The following is a 15,817-nucleotide window of genomic DNA, read 5'->3' as shown; positions in this document are numbered from 1 at the left end:
CATTTTTTTCTCCCTCCCTGAAGATTTCAAAGCCTGTAGATCAAACATAACGACGGTGCTAAACGAATGCATTGAGACAGAGGTCTCTCCATTTTTATGTAGTTAATTTTCTAACTCCATTGTGCCTCTCCTAAACTCACTCTGCTCTTTTCATTCAGGCTTCTCTCTCTGATAGAGTTTGAGTTACATTTTTCTCCACCATCAATAACATTTTCCCACTATCTTGATGAGATTATTTGGTTGTGTGCCCTAATCTTGCTTGGACTGTCATCGGGAAAGGTTTATGATTTTGTATGAGGAGTTTTTGCTTGGTAGAAGAGGATTTCGTTTTTCATCAGGACTTTTTTTTTTCGGCTCAAAAATACTGCAACGTAGAAACGAGGTCTGCGTCTTTCATTTCTCCACCATCAATAACATTTTCCCACTATCTTGATGAGATTATTTGGTTGTGTGCCCTAATCTTGCTTGGACTGTCATCGGGAAAGGTTTATGATTTTGTATGAGGAGTTTTTGCTTGGTAGAAGAGGATTTCGTTTTTCATCAGGACTTTTTTTTTTCGGCTCAAAAATACTGCAACGTGGAAACGAGGTCTGCGTCTTTCTCTGTCCTCCTTACTGACCTACATGGAGTGCTAACAGAAGCGAAGGTTGCGGCAGCGAATCACGTGACATTCCGGCTCATCCGTAGCCTAGCGCCACGCAGCGGGAGATGCTTAGAATAGGACCCCATGCATTCTGACATTGTGTTCAACTGACAGGAGAGGGGTGGGACTCGTCCTGATTCATTCCGTTAAAAAAAAAGGAAAATATTCCCCATTTTAAAAATAAAGCCCTAGAACCCACCTGAGACGGAACCGTGTCACTTCACGTCCTACTTTTAACAGAAAACTTCTCTCACCAAACATTTGTTATCCCCACCTTCTTAATAATCAGAGCGTGCGGATAGCGTTTTCCTGCGGTGAGAGCGTGGCGTCGGTTAGGGGAATAATGGAGCCTCTTGCTCTGCACCCTGGGAAATGAGCTTGGACTGGGGTTACAAAGTCATTCGTCCTGGTGTCCCTGTCAACTGCGCATTAATATCTCCTTGTTAAGCAGGTGTAGTTGCGCCCCCACTCTGAGGGTGTCCTGTTTGAAGTTTATAACATCACAAACCTCCTTATACAGGAATAAATGAAGACATCTATCACATTTACTCCCTTTTATGCCTACCTTCAAAGTACATCAGTGAAATACTCTGCACTTCTCTAATCTTGTACCATTCTTGGTAATGAAACTGCCAGGTAGGGCTGAGCGATAATGGCTAAAATATTATCCCTTGTATTTTTTTTCTCATTTTATTCAGCCTTTTGATGACATAAATATATAATGACATACACTACCATTCAAACGTTTGGGGTCTGTAAGAAGGTTTTTTTTTTTTACATTTTTGAAAGAAATCTCACTAAGGCTCCATTTAGTTGAACTTATACAGTACAAATGGTAATATTGTGAAAAATGTTTACCATTTAAAATAAGTTATCTATTTTAATAGATTTTAAAATATAATTTATTGCTGTGATGGCAAAGCTGAATTTTTATGCAGCCATTACTCAAGTCTTCAGTGTCATGATCTTTCAGAAATCATTCAAATATGCTGATGAAATCATCATATTTCAATGATTTCAATGCTCAACAATAATTTCCTATTATTATTAATGTTGAAATCACTTCTTTTTAATATTTTTTTTATACTTTTTTCATACCAATTTAATGACTCCTTGCTGAATAAAAGTATTAATTTCCTTCTCACTGACCACAAATCTTTAAACGTTAGTGTGTATATTACCTTGAAATATCTTGATTTATTTTTTCTATCTGGTGGAATTATATTTTTAACCACACAGCCATGGTAGCCAATGAGATTCAGAGTAAGGTAAAATACAAAATAATAATAATAATTGAACATAATTTAGGCATTTTCCCCACACATTCTTCAGTAAATTAAATTGAGAAAAAAATTATATTTAATAATTTATTTATTTAGAACCAATAATTAAAAAAAAAGGTTCCAGCATCCCCTGGAAAATGGATTGTCAGATGGACAACAATATTGTATATACTGTAGAAATAAATGCCAATATTTACCTACATATACTATATATTTTTACTAAAGCATTTCATTTGAATTAAACTGAATTGATTCACAGAAATGAATTAAATGTAGAGTAGGAGCTCTAACATAGTTCTGTCATGCACTGAAGTTTAAGTTAGACACTATTGAAATATCTTTGTCTCGGGAAAGGATTTCAAAACTAACCTAATGATGTGGTCTTTAGCAGAGCGAATATTCGATATATATCGGCCAGACCCACCACTAGGATATTTGCAGCATTAAAGGAGACTGATAAACAGAATGCTCACTGCATTCTTGGTGACAAAGCATTATTTCTTTGACTGCATCGATTGCTGCAATGTTAAGTGTTGCCTTTTATGATCAGGGCTCTGTGATAGTAGGACATTCTCATTTATTAGGTCCTTCGTCCTCTTCTTGCCTCAAGTATTTAATCTAGGACAGACAGAAGGAGGAGCCACTCAAATGCAGCTTTACAGCACGGGGTAGAGACCCAGCTCTCTGTCCTGTGTGTTGTGTATCCGTGTGTGCGTATGCAACTGTGACCAAACGCCTCTCTATGGCTCTGCACAGATAAAGTGCCTCTTGTTAAACCTCTATAATTAAGATATAATTAAATATTCCCCACAGGCAGGGATTTGGAGGAGGTTACATTCTGCCTGTTTGCTGCATACATTGCTCAGGACATGACCTTTTTTAATTATGAATAATTAATTTTTAAATACTTTATTATTTTATGCACGCTACAACGTTTGGTGTCAGTAAGTTTTATTTAAATAATATTAATTTAATAATGTATTTTAATAATAATTTAAAAAAATTTGAAAACAGGTATTTAAATATTTCACATTATTTACTGTATTTTTGATAAACCTAAACTGGGTGAGCATAAGAGCTGACTTTCAAAAACATTAAAAAATCTTATCGACCCTAAACTTTTGATTGGAAGTGTATATTCATAGAGTACAGTTCAAATGTTTGCCATCATAAAGACATGTTTGTGTTGCTGAAAGAAACTAATGCTTCTGTTCAGCCATTGCAGCATTTAATCTTAATAAATTCAGTCTAAAGTACATTTTGGTATTTGAGACACTGTTGCAAATGTTTGTGCTGCTTAATGAAGTGTGGAAATTGCACAGTATCTTTCCTGCAAGTGTACACAATCTCAAAAGTATACTCTTGCAAGTCAAATGTTGGTTTTAAAATGCCTAAACAAAAATACATATTGCTAGAAATTTAGATGAACACCGTTTCATGCACTGCTGTCTCAACAGAAGAAAACAGACTGTATCTAACCAGAACAAAGACAGAAGTGAATGGCCCTTCTTCACAACAAGAAGAGGACAAGTACATCAGAGTCTCTAGTTTGGAAAACAAACCCCTCCCTGGTGCTCAGCTGGATGCTTCATTGAACACCAGCTTCAATTGTAACAGTGAATACAAGACTCTTAGATGCTACTCGCCTTTAGGCAGAGTTTCAAAGAAAATTTTTTTTTGAAACTGGCAAATAAGAAGAAAAAAGTAGATTGGGCAACAGATATAAAGATATAATGTTAACAGTTAGAAAGGTTCTGCTGGAAGAAAGAATGGTATGAAACCTCACCTGAATCTCTGACTGTTAAAAGACTGAAGTTCTGCCTTTGCTGCAAGTGGAAGATCCTTTGAAGACCAGAAGCTAGATTCACGAAACATTCCTGAAGTGATAGTTCACCCAAAAATGAAAACTGAATGAAAGGACAGAAGGGCTGCGGAGTACAGAAAAAAAATGTTTTGATGAATGTTGGTAACCAAGCAGTTGACAGTAGCCATTGACATAAAATGACCAAAACAAAAAACTCTGGAAGTCAATGGCTACCATCAGATGTTTAGAAGAAAAAAATTTCTACAGGTTTGGAACAACTTGAGGGCGAGCAAATGATGACAGAATTGTCATTTTTGGGTGAACTATCCATTCAAGAATAAATTTAATTTCAATTTCATTAACTATTATTATAACTTATAACTTGGGAATAAAGTTAAGGAAATTTGTATTCCCAAAACATTTCGTAAGAATCTTCTTAACTTTTTTTCTTAAGATTGTGCTGAAGGCAAAACTTGAGAAGAATTTTGATTTGGAAATGTTTGACACATTAAAAAAGTGCTGAACTCCTGTCAAGTCAGTTGCAATGAAAAGTATGTGTTTATTATAGTTATTACGATCATCTGCAGGCAGCGCAAAAAGACAACCTTTGAATTGAATTCATTAGAGCAGTGTTTCCCAACCTTTTTTTTTGTCCATCAATGGTGGCAATCAGTAGGCTAATTTCTAATGAAGAGACCAATTTATATGACACATTTTAATGTAGGCATTTATACATATGTAAACATTATTTAATTACCATTATAACTAGCTATCTCACAAATTTTTGCTCACCCAGTGTTTTTTTTTTTTTTACAGTGGGGTAATTTTGGTGCAGTAGCACGAGATAGCTTGATTTCAAACTTTGAATTGAATAAAAAATGACAAGTAAGCAGTCAGTAATAAAATAAGAACAAATAAAGAAATTAATAATGATAGCACAAATAAAAAATAACGACAGGCCTTCGAATGAAATAAATTGCTTTTTAGTTTTTCAGGTAGGTCTAACAGTAGGGTTAAGATATTTAAAATTTAGTATTTTTTTTACCAATTATCCAAATAATGTTTAGTCCTAGAAAGCTATTATTATCAGAACACGTGAGCATAACATAACGGTTAGCAGATCAATGAATGAGAGGGCAGCGTTACCAGAGTTGCCCATATACCACATCATGTTACAACACAGTAGGGCTATTGCAGACAGAAACAATACTGTACTACATCCATGTTTCCTGTCGGCTCAATTTTTTATTGGACTTCGCTGTTCCAATTCGCATGAACGGTATACGAGTGGAGCGACTGAGCGGAGCACACATGCATAGAGTGGGATAATACACAGAGCGTCACACCACGTGAAAGTGAAACCTGAGCAGTGAACTAATTCTCGGCAGCCGAAATTTCGGTGCATCTCTAATTATTGGCGACATCAGAAATGGATATTATATAATAGATGCTTTTTTGAACATTTTAGCAATTTAAAAATATTTAAAAATGATTTTTTTACCTCGGCACCCCAGTTGGGAAACATTGCATTAGTGAAACTTCAGCAAGTACAGCCATGTTTTTTAAGAAAATGTGTATGTGCAATTCTTGAAAAATTCTTTAGGAATTTCTTAACTTCTTTTTAATGAAGATATTCATGAAATTGAAAATCAATTTAATGCATCCTTAACAAATAAAACCGAAAACAACAAAAAAATATTTTCATAGCGATGTGAAACCTTTGAATGGTAGCAAACTTGGTGAGTGTGTTTTTCTCCTACAGTAATGATTGTTTTTAGTTCAAAACTGACTCATTGTAATAATGGCCATTTTAATGGTATTGTAATCATATTAATGATAATTAATGGCCATTATTATACAGCTAAATGAAATCCAGTATTTGAGTTCAAAGGAACACATTTTGGTTTGATAGCGATGAAGAGCTACTTGAGCCTTGCTGATGGGGTTGTAGCAGTTCATAAAAAAAGTGTAGGTACTGTATGATTCTAGTTTAGTCGCTGTGCATTTCATCATCATCTCCAGGCAGAAATTAGCTTCCTTTAGAGAGAACTATCAAAGATTGACAACAGCTCCCTTGAGATGTTAATGTAATGTCAACAAAAGGAGCGCATTCAAGCCAAAGCCAGAGAGCTTTGAACAACAATGTCTCCAAGTATGTGACATTGAAGCTCATAATCCCCTTCCCTGATCTCTCATGAAGGGCTCCCGACTCATGCATATTGTGTCTGGCTACCTCATGCCAGCGCTGTCTAATCTCCACCGGGTGCTTCTTTTAGAGGAGTGATGTCGTTTTTGGGGACGGCGGTGGTTCTTTTCGGTCGTTCGTGGAGGCCGTATTCTGCTCCTGGGCCTTTCAGTCCTCCTCTGCTGCCCTTGAAGCTTCAGTCCCGCCCTCCCCTCCCCCAGCCTCACATAATGGATGCTGACAGCACAAGGTCGTGGGAAAGTGCCTGCTAGTTCAGGTGAAGTTTATGGAGGAGAGTGAAACCACGGCACAGAAAGCACACCTCCACCTCTCAACCACGGCAGTTTTGCGCCCACACACGAGGCTGCAGATTCAAACTGGGGGCGATGGCTTGAATAACGCAGACTATTTTTTCAAAGCGTGTTTGTGTGTGCTTTGTGTGCAGGATCCTGGGAGAGAAGAGAACCAGTTCCTGCAGCAGCAGCTGAAGGAGAAAGACGAGCTCATTGTACGACTTCAGGCTGAGTTGGTGAGAAAACTCGATGAGTTCAATATAGCATTTCATAACCGCAAGTTCATAACCACCTTCAGAAAGCCTTACGATCGCAAAAACAGGTTCCTTTGCTCCATTGTCATCGAGATACCCTAATTTCATGCATTTATTTGACAGTTCAAGTTAACATCCTGTTGGTTTCATGTCCTTTCCCTCTCCTAAGGCTCGCGTTAGGAAGTTATGGAGATGCCGCTCGGCAGTTTCCTTTGAACTGGGATGATATTTGATAGACTCACTTAACGTGCAGTAAACAGCTCTCTCGTTGTGTGCTTTACATGCACTGTGAGACACATAATGTTCCCAGTCCCTGCAGCTAGGGCAGAGACGAGTGAAGGAGAAATATGACAGGTCCATCTCAGATTTATAGAGTTGTGGTCTTGAAAAGAGGGATGGGATGAGATGGCGTGATAGGCACGGAAGAGGGGGTAGGACAAATAAAAACAATAGAGGGCAGTAAAGAGGCTGTAAAAGCAAAAAAAACAAACAAAGCACATGATGTTTCATACAATTCATGACTGATTTTTATGTCTAGCATTTACAGTCTTATGATTGGACAAGAGGAATGATTGGTTAAGATTCACCCAAAAATGAAAAGTGTGTAATTTTACTTACCTGTAAGAGATTTTAAATGTCTCCCTGGTTGCTTTTTTCAATTATTTACACTGAATGGTCACTGATTATTTTTAAAAGGTGGCAAAAGCATCATAAATGTATCATAATACTCATAAGAGTCTTATAACGTTCATAAGAGTCATATGCTATATTCCATGTTCCAAAGGCCTCACTTTTGTAGTCCATGCATCTCAAAAAAGTCAAACTTGGTAAATTGCCAACTCACATTGAAAATGAATGACTCCTGGAAGCTTTGGTGCTGCAAATCTTTAACATATGTGACCCTAGACCACAAAACCAGTCATAAGTCGCACAGATATATTTGTAACAATAGCCAAAAACACATTGTATGGGTCAAAATGATCGATTTTTCTTTTATGCCAAAAATCATTTAGATATTAAGTAAAGATCATGTTCCATGAAGATATTTTGTCAATTTCCTACCATAAATATATCAAAACTTAATTTTTGATTTGTAATATGCATTGCTAAGAACTTCATTTGGACAACTTTAAAGGCAATTTAAAAAAAAAAAATTTTTTTTTGCACCCTCTGATTCCAGATTTTCAATTAATTGTATTTCAGCCAAATATCCTAACAAACCATACATCAATGGAAAGCTTATTTATTCAGCTTTCAGATTTTACCCTTATGACTGGTTTTGTGGTCCAGGGTCACATATAGTGTCTTCTGATTGGACAAAAAGAAAGAGTGGCTAAGATTCCTCCCAAAATGTAAACTGTTATTTACTTATCCATATTAGATTATCAGTGTCGTCTTTTTCATGTATTTACACTAAATTGTGACTGATGCTTTCAAACTTCAAAAAGGTGGCAAAAGCATCTTAAAAGTATCATAACAGAATTTTGTACAACATATGCTGTATTCTGTGTCCCACAGCCCTGCCCGCAGTTTTAATGACTCCCATTTGTAGTCACCGCATTGCAAAAAAGTCGAGCTCTGCAAACTCTCATTGAAAACTAATGACTTCAGGATGCTTTGGTGCTGCAAATTTTTTACATTTAGTGTCTTCTGATTGGACAAGAGGAATTAGTGGATAAGATTCACCCAAAAGTGCACTTTACAGTATGAGATTTTGAATGTCGTCCTGCTTGCTCTTTTTCGTGTATTTACATGCTTTTTCAACATTTTTGATAGCACCACTCACCATTCAAAGTATCATAACAGCATATTCCATGTCCCAAAGTCTTACCCAATGACTCCCATTTGTAGTCAACATTCAAGCTCTAGAAATCGCCAACTCTCAATGAAAACTAATGACTTCAGGATGCTTTGGTGCAGCATGAGATTGTGTGAATGAATGCGCTTTTATTCTTCAGCAGCAGCACTGCATTACTAGTTTAAACGTTCTCCATACTTGCTGATCGCTGTCTAGGTATTCAATGAAAAGATTGCAAGTTTGACTTTCGCTCAGTCTGTAGAGGTTTGAATTGATGTTGTCCTTATCGGTCTTCTCTTCGAGAACTGAATTCAGAAATGTGCTCCCAATAGTGTTAAGCACGTCTCTGAAGGACACAGTCTTTTTCTCAGAGAAAACAGTCTGTTGGTAAATACCACAGTGCTCACTGCAGTTTCTCTGTTCCATAAGATCCCAATGACTCAAACTCTGTGTGATGTGGGTTTCGACCTGAGAACTGCAGTGGTTGTTTTATCTCCAGTAAAGCATGCATACTGAACACATGTAAACACGAATGCATAATGTGGCATCCTGCTGACGACATTGGAATCAACAGAAGAGTTCAGTGGTTGTTTTATCTCCAGTAAAGCATGCATACTGAACACATGTAAACACGAATGCATAATGTGTCGGTCATTGACATCATCGCTTTGGAGATTCTTTCGCCCAGAGACCTCCGCTCTATTTTTAGTGGGAAAAGAACCTGCGGCCACAATGGCTTAATAAATCATGGCAAAAGCTCGTAAAATAATACTCACTGGTGAAACTGGCAGCCTGCTGGCTAGGCTCGTCTTTGTCAATTTTTACTGTCTTTATTGAATGTCATTAATGAAGTATGGCTGCCCTAAATTTTGCTGCACCATATTTCTTGTTTTATTAGTCTGCCGTTCTGCTGCTTTCGAGAGGGGTATTAAGGCTGCTTGATATTCCAAGTCAAGACATTTTTTCTGATCATATAGCCGATATGAATGTACGATCAGAGGGTCATTATCAAGACCCTATATATGTGTGTGTGTATTTCATCCACATGTACAGTTTTATGGAGGACTAGGAGCACCATTTAAAAATAAAATCAATAAATGTTTGCTTTTCAAATTGACTGATAAACGCATCTTATTAGAATGTAATAATTATTTATTATAAATATTTATTATTTTTAGTTAGGCCTTATTTAAGTCATGTTTAGAAATAAATGATCAGTGTATTCTCTTGTTACAGTTTTAAATGTTACTTGTTTAAAAGTTGTTTGAAAATTGTTCCCTCATTTTTATTTTTAAGTGGCACTTGTAGTCCATACAGTTTAGCCAATATATGAATATACGTCATTATATGGCCATATGATGATTACATCAGACATCATTGTAAATGACGTTGATGTTGAGATTGACAAGTCGGAATCAAATATGTCATCAAGTAGAAATAAATGATCAGTGTATTCTCTTGTTACAGTTTTAAATGTTACTTGTTTAAAAGTTGTTTGAAAATTGTTCCCTCATTTTTATTTTTAAGTGGCACTTTGTAGTCCATACAGTTTAGCCAATATATGAATATACGTCATTATATGGCCATATGATGATTACATCAGACATCATTGTAAATGACGTTGATGTTGAGATTGACAAGTCGGAATCAAATATTCCAGAAAACAGTTTTATGTCATAAAACTTGTGTTAATGCTATGCCACCATTTTCTGATACATATGTCTTTTTAACAGGAATCCACTGCTCTGAAATCTCTTTGCCAAAAAGCTGACAAAAGCACTCAGACAGATTTCTTACTCTCAGAGGTGAGTAGCCATTAAAGCACCATACGAAGGCTCCTGACGACGCTGCTAATGTTCTGAGGTCATTGAGCTGTGTCTGGTTTTTCTAATTGAATACAGGTCCCCACATCTGTCTTTTTTATTTCACTGACTTTTAATGGTAAAGGGCACTGAAAGTTGATTTTCAATTTGTGAGGGAATCTATATAGCAAAATTGTGGTTTCTGATTTCAACAAACACTTTTGCTAACCCTTTTGTCTGCTGCCCTTTCGATAGTTTGACTGCCCTCCTTTCCTCCCACCCGTTCAATAATTCCCATCCTCCTTTTTATTTGTTTTATTATGAATTTTGGTCAAAAGCTAGGTGCTTTCTCGTTCCCACAGGCGGCTTTTTAATGGCTTACACACAACAAATGATGATGTTATATTGCAGTGAGTCAGCAAACGGTGTTCAAGTGCTTCAGACTTTAAATGACTCATTAACAGAGATTAATGCAACAGATATTAAAGCATCAGAGACAAATCCAGCCTTTAAATCGTCTTCTCTTTCTTTTGCAACACTTACTCAAATGAAGACCAAATTATGTTTGATTAAAAGCCATTTTTGAGAGATGTCCTTCTAGTTATAAATCTGTTTGTGGATTTTCAGCATTTGTGATGAGCATATTATCTCTCACTGATGGTTAAGAAGAATGATCGAGATTTTCTTTACAGATTTCTGTCATATATCCCATGCCCTCGCAGTGCCCGCATCAGTGTGCCTTTAGTCCCTTTACACTGAAATAGCTTTCAGTTGGACTCCCGTGGAGACATGGTCCATTTTCCATCTGGCATTTAACATCTCTGCAGACTTTGTGCTTTGTATTACTGCTAATATGCGTATGTGATGTGAATTCGGATGGCTTTTTCAAATTGCTTGACAATCCATTCTACTGCTATCGTGGCGCTAATGCGTCGCTGCTCCATCAGGCCACGGCGTTGATGAAAAGTGCTGTAAAAAGCTGAAATATTAGAAAGAGTGCTCATTATGGATCTGTGGCATTAGATAAGCGACATTTTCGCAGTAAGCCGGCATCTTTTTTTGCTGCGGTGCCAAAAACAGCCAGCGTGGAAATGTTCGCGTGGGAGGATGTGGGAGAATCTTCTTCCTGTCTACCTCAGATGTGCCGGCAATGGATGAGCGCGGAGAGGAACTGCACATGCACGAGCACGAGACCCTCAGGCTTTCTGAACGCGATGCACACCATCATTCTTTCCCCTCCCCTCCGCTCAGCCAAAGATGAGTTCTGCATTTCCACCCTGCCCTACAGTACGTAGACTACACCGCTATATGGGTTACTGCATTGAGGACACGCAAATATCCGAAAGTGTGTCTACAAGTGGGTCAGCTATTTCGAAGGCTGCTTCAACTGGAGGAGGTCATCTGTTTCCTTTTTTTACCCTCGTTCTTTTCTCTCTTTTTTTCTGGAGCACCCTGCTTCTCTCTCCAGCTGAGCTAATTAGTTGAAAGGGAGAGGAAGAGAGGCTTTGGTGCCCTCTGTTGAGTCACAGTGCACCAAGGGGGCCAGACTGGCCTCTTTCGGAAGCACCGGACAACGATCATACACGGTTCTCACGGCCACTGACTTCTCAAAGTCTTCTCCGTCTCTGTTGGCCAGTTGCGCAGCAGGAAGGGGCAGGTTCGTGCTGAGGGGCTCCTGTCAGGACAAAGAGACACAGCTAGATAAACAGGGGCCAACCTGCTCACCTGTCCAAAGAGAATGAGAAATGATGTGTAGTATGACAGAGTGATGTATAATGCTCAGGTGAAGCACAGCACATCTTCCATGAGCCAAGGCTGGGAATCATGTATAAATGGAGCACTGTTGCCCACACATGACACTAAAATATGAACGTTTTAAATAAAATAAAATATACATTTAATTTAAATAACATTTTAAAGTACAAAAAAAAATACTTAGAAAAAAAATTTTTTACTCTATTTTCTTAGAGACTTTCACTGTTACTTGTCTTTTTTTTTATTCTCATACTTTTTTATTTTAATTCCACACTCATGACTTTTTCTTCAGTGCTTCTCTGCTATACGTAGCCCCTAAAGAGACATGGTGGTGAAAAAATTAGGGGTGGGTGGAAAAAATTTGGGGTGGGAGATAAAATGTTTTTAAAAACTTATTTGCGTTCCCTCTAAAAAACATATTTTAGAATTTCCTAAAACCATGCTTTGAACTATAAGCACTGACTGTATTTCTTTATCGTTGAGTCCAAACTCAAAAATAAAACTCTATGAACCACTACATTGTGAACGTATGGCAAGCTGTAAAGTAAACAGGAAGTGTTTGTCCGAACTCAACTGAATTTGTGAGAGAATGCAAATATCTTTGCGAGGTAACGCAAAAGTTTTGCGAGGAAACGCAAATATCTGTGCAAGAGAGTGCAAAAGTTTTGCGAGGGAACGCAAATATCTGTGCAAGAGAGTGCAAAAGTTTTGCGAGGGAACGCAAAAAATTGTAAAAATAATTTTTCCTCCCACCCCGAATTTTTTTCCACCACAATGTCCCATTAATGGCACCGTACTGCTACCCAGCACCATTAATGTCAAATTTTCCATATTATATAGATAATATATACATAATATATTACATAATGTGTGTGTGTGTGACTCTAACAGGCTTTTTCGAGCAGATATTCTGTACATGTAGAAATATCCAGCAGATGGCAGTATAACACCCAAAAAAAGGGATTTGTAACCTCTCAACACTGCCTAGAGTCTCATGGACATTTCTGATGTTATTTCTAAATTGACACATTAAAGACTTTGTGTTAAGTGTAGCTTCTGCTGTGTGTGTGGATGTCTCACAGCATATAGGCTACACACACTCTGTGTGTGTGTGTGTGTGTGTGTGTGTGTGTGTGTATACTGTGTATATTTATGTATATATAAATACTAACACATGCATGTGTATATTTAAGAAAAATGTTGTTTATATATTAAATATATTTATATATAATATAAAACATAAGAATATGAATATATAAATGTATAAACATAAATATTTTTAAAATGTATAGCCTACTGTATGTGTGTGTATTTATATATACATAATAAATATACACAGTACAAATACATATAAAGTGTAAACAAAAACTTTTATTTTGGTTGTGGTTAATCGCGATTAATCATTTGACAGCACTAATATATGTGTGTGTGTGTAGTTTTACACAAACATTTTTCCACTGTAGGTTTTAATGCAACACTTTTGTTGTTATTTATAAGCCGGTGTCATTGTCACATCTAAACCTGATGAAAGGCCTGTTCTTTTCCCTTCTGTACGAAGCCTGACTGCGCCGTTATGTCTGTTTATTTTGCTTTATTATGCCGGTCTAAGCCTGTTAATATTAAGCTCTGCCCTCCACACTGCCGTTCAGCCATTTAAATGAAAAAGCACTTAAGAGCTCATTTACTCTGGCATTCCTCCCTTCCGTAGCCGAGATATGAAGTTTTATGGATTAGCTTCTGTTTTGTGTTATTTCCCTTCCAGTCATAAATCTTTTTTATAGAAGTGACAGTTCTTATTAAAATGCTTGAATATTTAGCCAAATGGAAACCCCTTCCAGCCAGAATAAGTCATTTTTGATGCTTGCCCAAACAGTTGGATCTATACCAGTGAGGGAGATTGATCAGTGGTCAGGTCCGTATAGCTGGAGGACACCTGTTAATGGAGCATACTGGATATCTCCCACTGCTCTGTTTTTCATCTCTCCAGCCAACCCTGCTGAGAGGCTTTTTGCATTTCAAGCCTGTTTCACAAGCACCAAAAATCATTTCAGGCATCTCTTTATTTTTTCCAATTCATTTTGGTGCTTATTTATTTATTTAGATTCATTTGCACATGAGGGGGTCGCCCAGTCTCATAGAGTCATGCTGCGGCCCATCTGATCACTCCGTGTGGGGGACCTGTTATGCTAAACTCCCAACTTCATTGCGCAAGCCTGCTTGCTTTTCTCTCTGCATGGGTCAGAGTGTGAGCACTGAGCCTCTCAGAATGACACGCCTGCTGAGCGGTAATCGTTTCCCTTCTTTTGTATGTGTACAAGGAGTTCAAAGAAATTTTGTTTGCCATTTGTAGTTCTTGTTTTTTTTTTGTTTAAATTAGGGCTGTCAATTTTAACATTTTAATTTAGTGTGATTGATTATAGAAAAAAAATGCGCTAAAACAATTAACACAATTAATCAGGTTGCCTGACTGCTGTGGAAATTAAATTATAAGGAAATTGTCCGATAATTGGAGCAACACTGACTCTTCTGAGCCAGTCTGTTTAATGAACCATTAAAAAATGCTCAATTATTGAAATATAAATACTGAATTATTATAACAAATAAAGAACAACTGAACTGCATAGTTTGGGTCCTGGGCTGTTGTTCATTTGCAAAATAATATTTGAAATTATTATTGTATATAATTTTATTACTGTAAAATAATCATGTTAATAATAATAATAATTTATAGTATAGTATAATATAATAGTATAGTATAGTGCCTTGGCAACTACCTGAAATAAAATACTAAAATACAGATACTAAAACAACTAAAACCAAATAACAACTATATAGACATTTTAAAAAAGCAAAAACTAATAAAAATGGTAAACACGTCAAAATTACTAAAACTTTAGCGAAAATGTAAATATAAAATCTAATTCAAAATATGAATAAAAAATCTTGTAGTATGTAACGTAGTTTGTAGGTCGGGAAGAAGGAGGCGGGAACGGCGAACATTTACACAAACTTTAATAATAAAATAAACTCAAAATAGCGCGACAGCCCCTCGCGGACGACTGTCGCGCACAAACAAAACCAAAACACAAAATAAAACCCAGGCCTGGTCCTCTCTCGTCTTTCCCTGTCGTCACTCCTCCTTTATATCCTTCCGGAGCTCCTCCGTGAGACTCGAGACCGGTGAGTGGCGCAGGTGTCGCGCATTCGCAATTACTCCACCGGCCTCGCTCTGTTCCCACGGCTCTCGGCCCCGCCCCTCTCGTTACATAGTATATCAATGATTCTAAAATAACACCCTCATGACTGTATCAGCCCTAATCTACATCCCTTTTTTGAATGAAGAAACCCTTAATTGCTTCTTTTTATAAAAAACATTCTATCTTCCATTTCACGTTTTGATGCAGTGCTCACCTCTGTTCTTATGGTCGTTTTTTGGGTGATTTTAATTTTTCCCTCTTTCCGTCTTTTTTGTGAAGGCCATTGCAATCCATGCTTAGCTGCGTGAAATATCTTCCACTTCCACCCTGCAGCTCTTATCCATAACTCTGCCTGAAGTAGTGCCAGCGGTCAGGAATGGGACGGTGATGGCTGAGGCCACATACAGTGTGAATGTAACTCGAGCTGTAGGAACCCTGCAGTCTGGGCCTGCCCTCGTCTCTCTGGGTGGAAACGGCCTGGGTGATTAGACTTCCGAATTGTGCAAGTCATCCCTCATGATGGTTCTACCTTGACCCGTCAACTTTGACCGCCTTATCTGTCTCTGATTTTGTCAGCGTTGTAAAGCATCTTCAGTGTATTTAGTGACCTGGTGAGGAGTTAGATAAACCGATAAACTCAGTGCCAGTGCATTAATGAGACACGGTAAGTAGGTGAGCTGAATTAATGATCCCAGATAGAAGTTTCCTGTTGTCCTTGTGCATGATTTCAAAGATATATGCTTTGCTTTCAGGGCCACGCTCGAGTCAGCGCCTCTTGCAGGAGACCATGTGAGTTTTCTCAC

General features: G+C 37.5%; 1 protein-coding gene across 6 annotated transcripts in view; it reads left to right on the top strand.

Annotated features, from left to right (window-relative positions):
• Nucleotides 1-15,817, top strand: part of LOC107556304 (serine-rich coiled-coil domain-containing protein 1-like) — a 75,998-nt gene that overhangs the window by 37,748 nt on the left and 22,433 nt on the right. For 5 of the 6 annotated variants that reach the window (XM_016239379.1, XM_016239378.1, XM_016239377.1 and 2 more), the window contains 2 exons: nucleotides 6,361-6,444; nucleotides 9,994-10,065. In XM_016239379.1, coding sequence (XP_016094865.1) covers nucleotides 6,361-6,444; nucleotides 9,994-10,065 — 156 coding nt within the window. Of the gene's footprint in view, nucleotides 1-6,360; nucleotides 6,445-9,993; nucleotides 10,066-10,424; nucleotides 10,563-15,817 lie in introns of those variants that run through there. The other variant, XM_016239380.1, reaches the window with a different exon arrangement.

This window comes from Sinocyclocheilus grahami, unplaced genomic scaffold (assembly GCF_001515645.1).
Source record: "Sinocyclocheilus grahami isolate Dianchi unplaced genomic scaffold, SAMN03320097.WGS_v1.1 scaffold564.1, whole genome shotgun sequence".
Taxonomy (NCBI): domain Eukaryota; kingdom Metazoa; phylum Chordata; class Actinopteri; order Cypriniformes; family Cyprinidae; genus Sinocyclocheilus; species Sinocyclocheilus grahami.
Note: the sequence above shows the minus strand (reverse complement) of the source record. Positions and strands in the feature narration are given on the sequence as shown.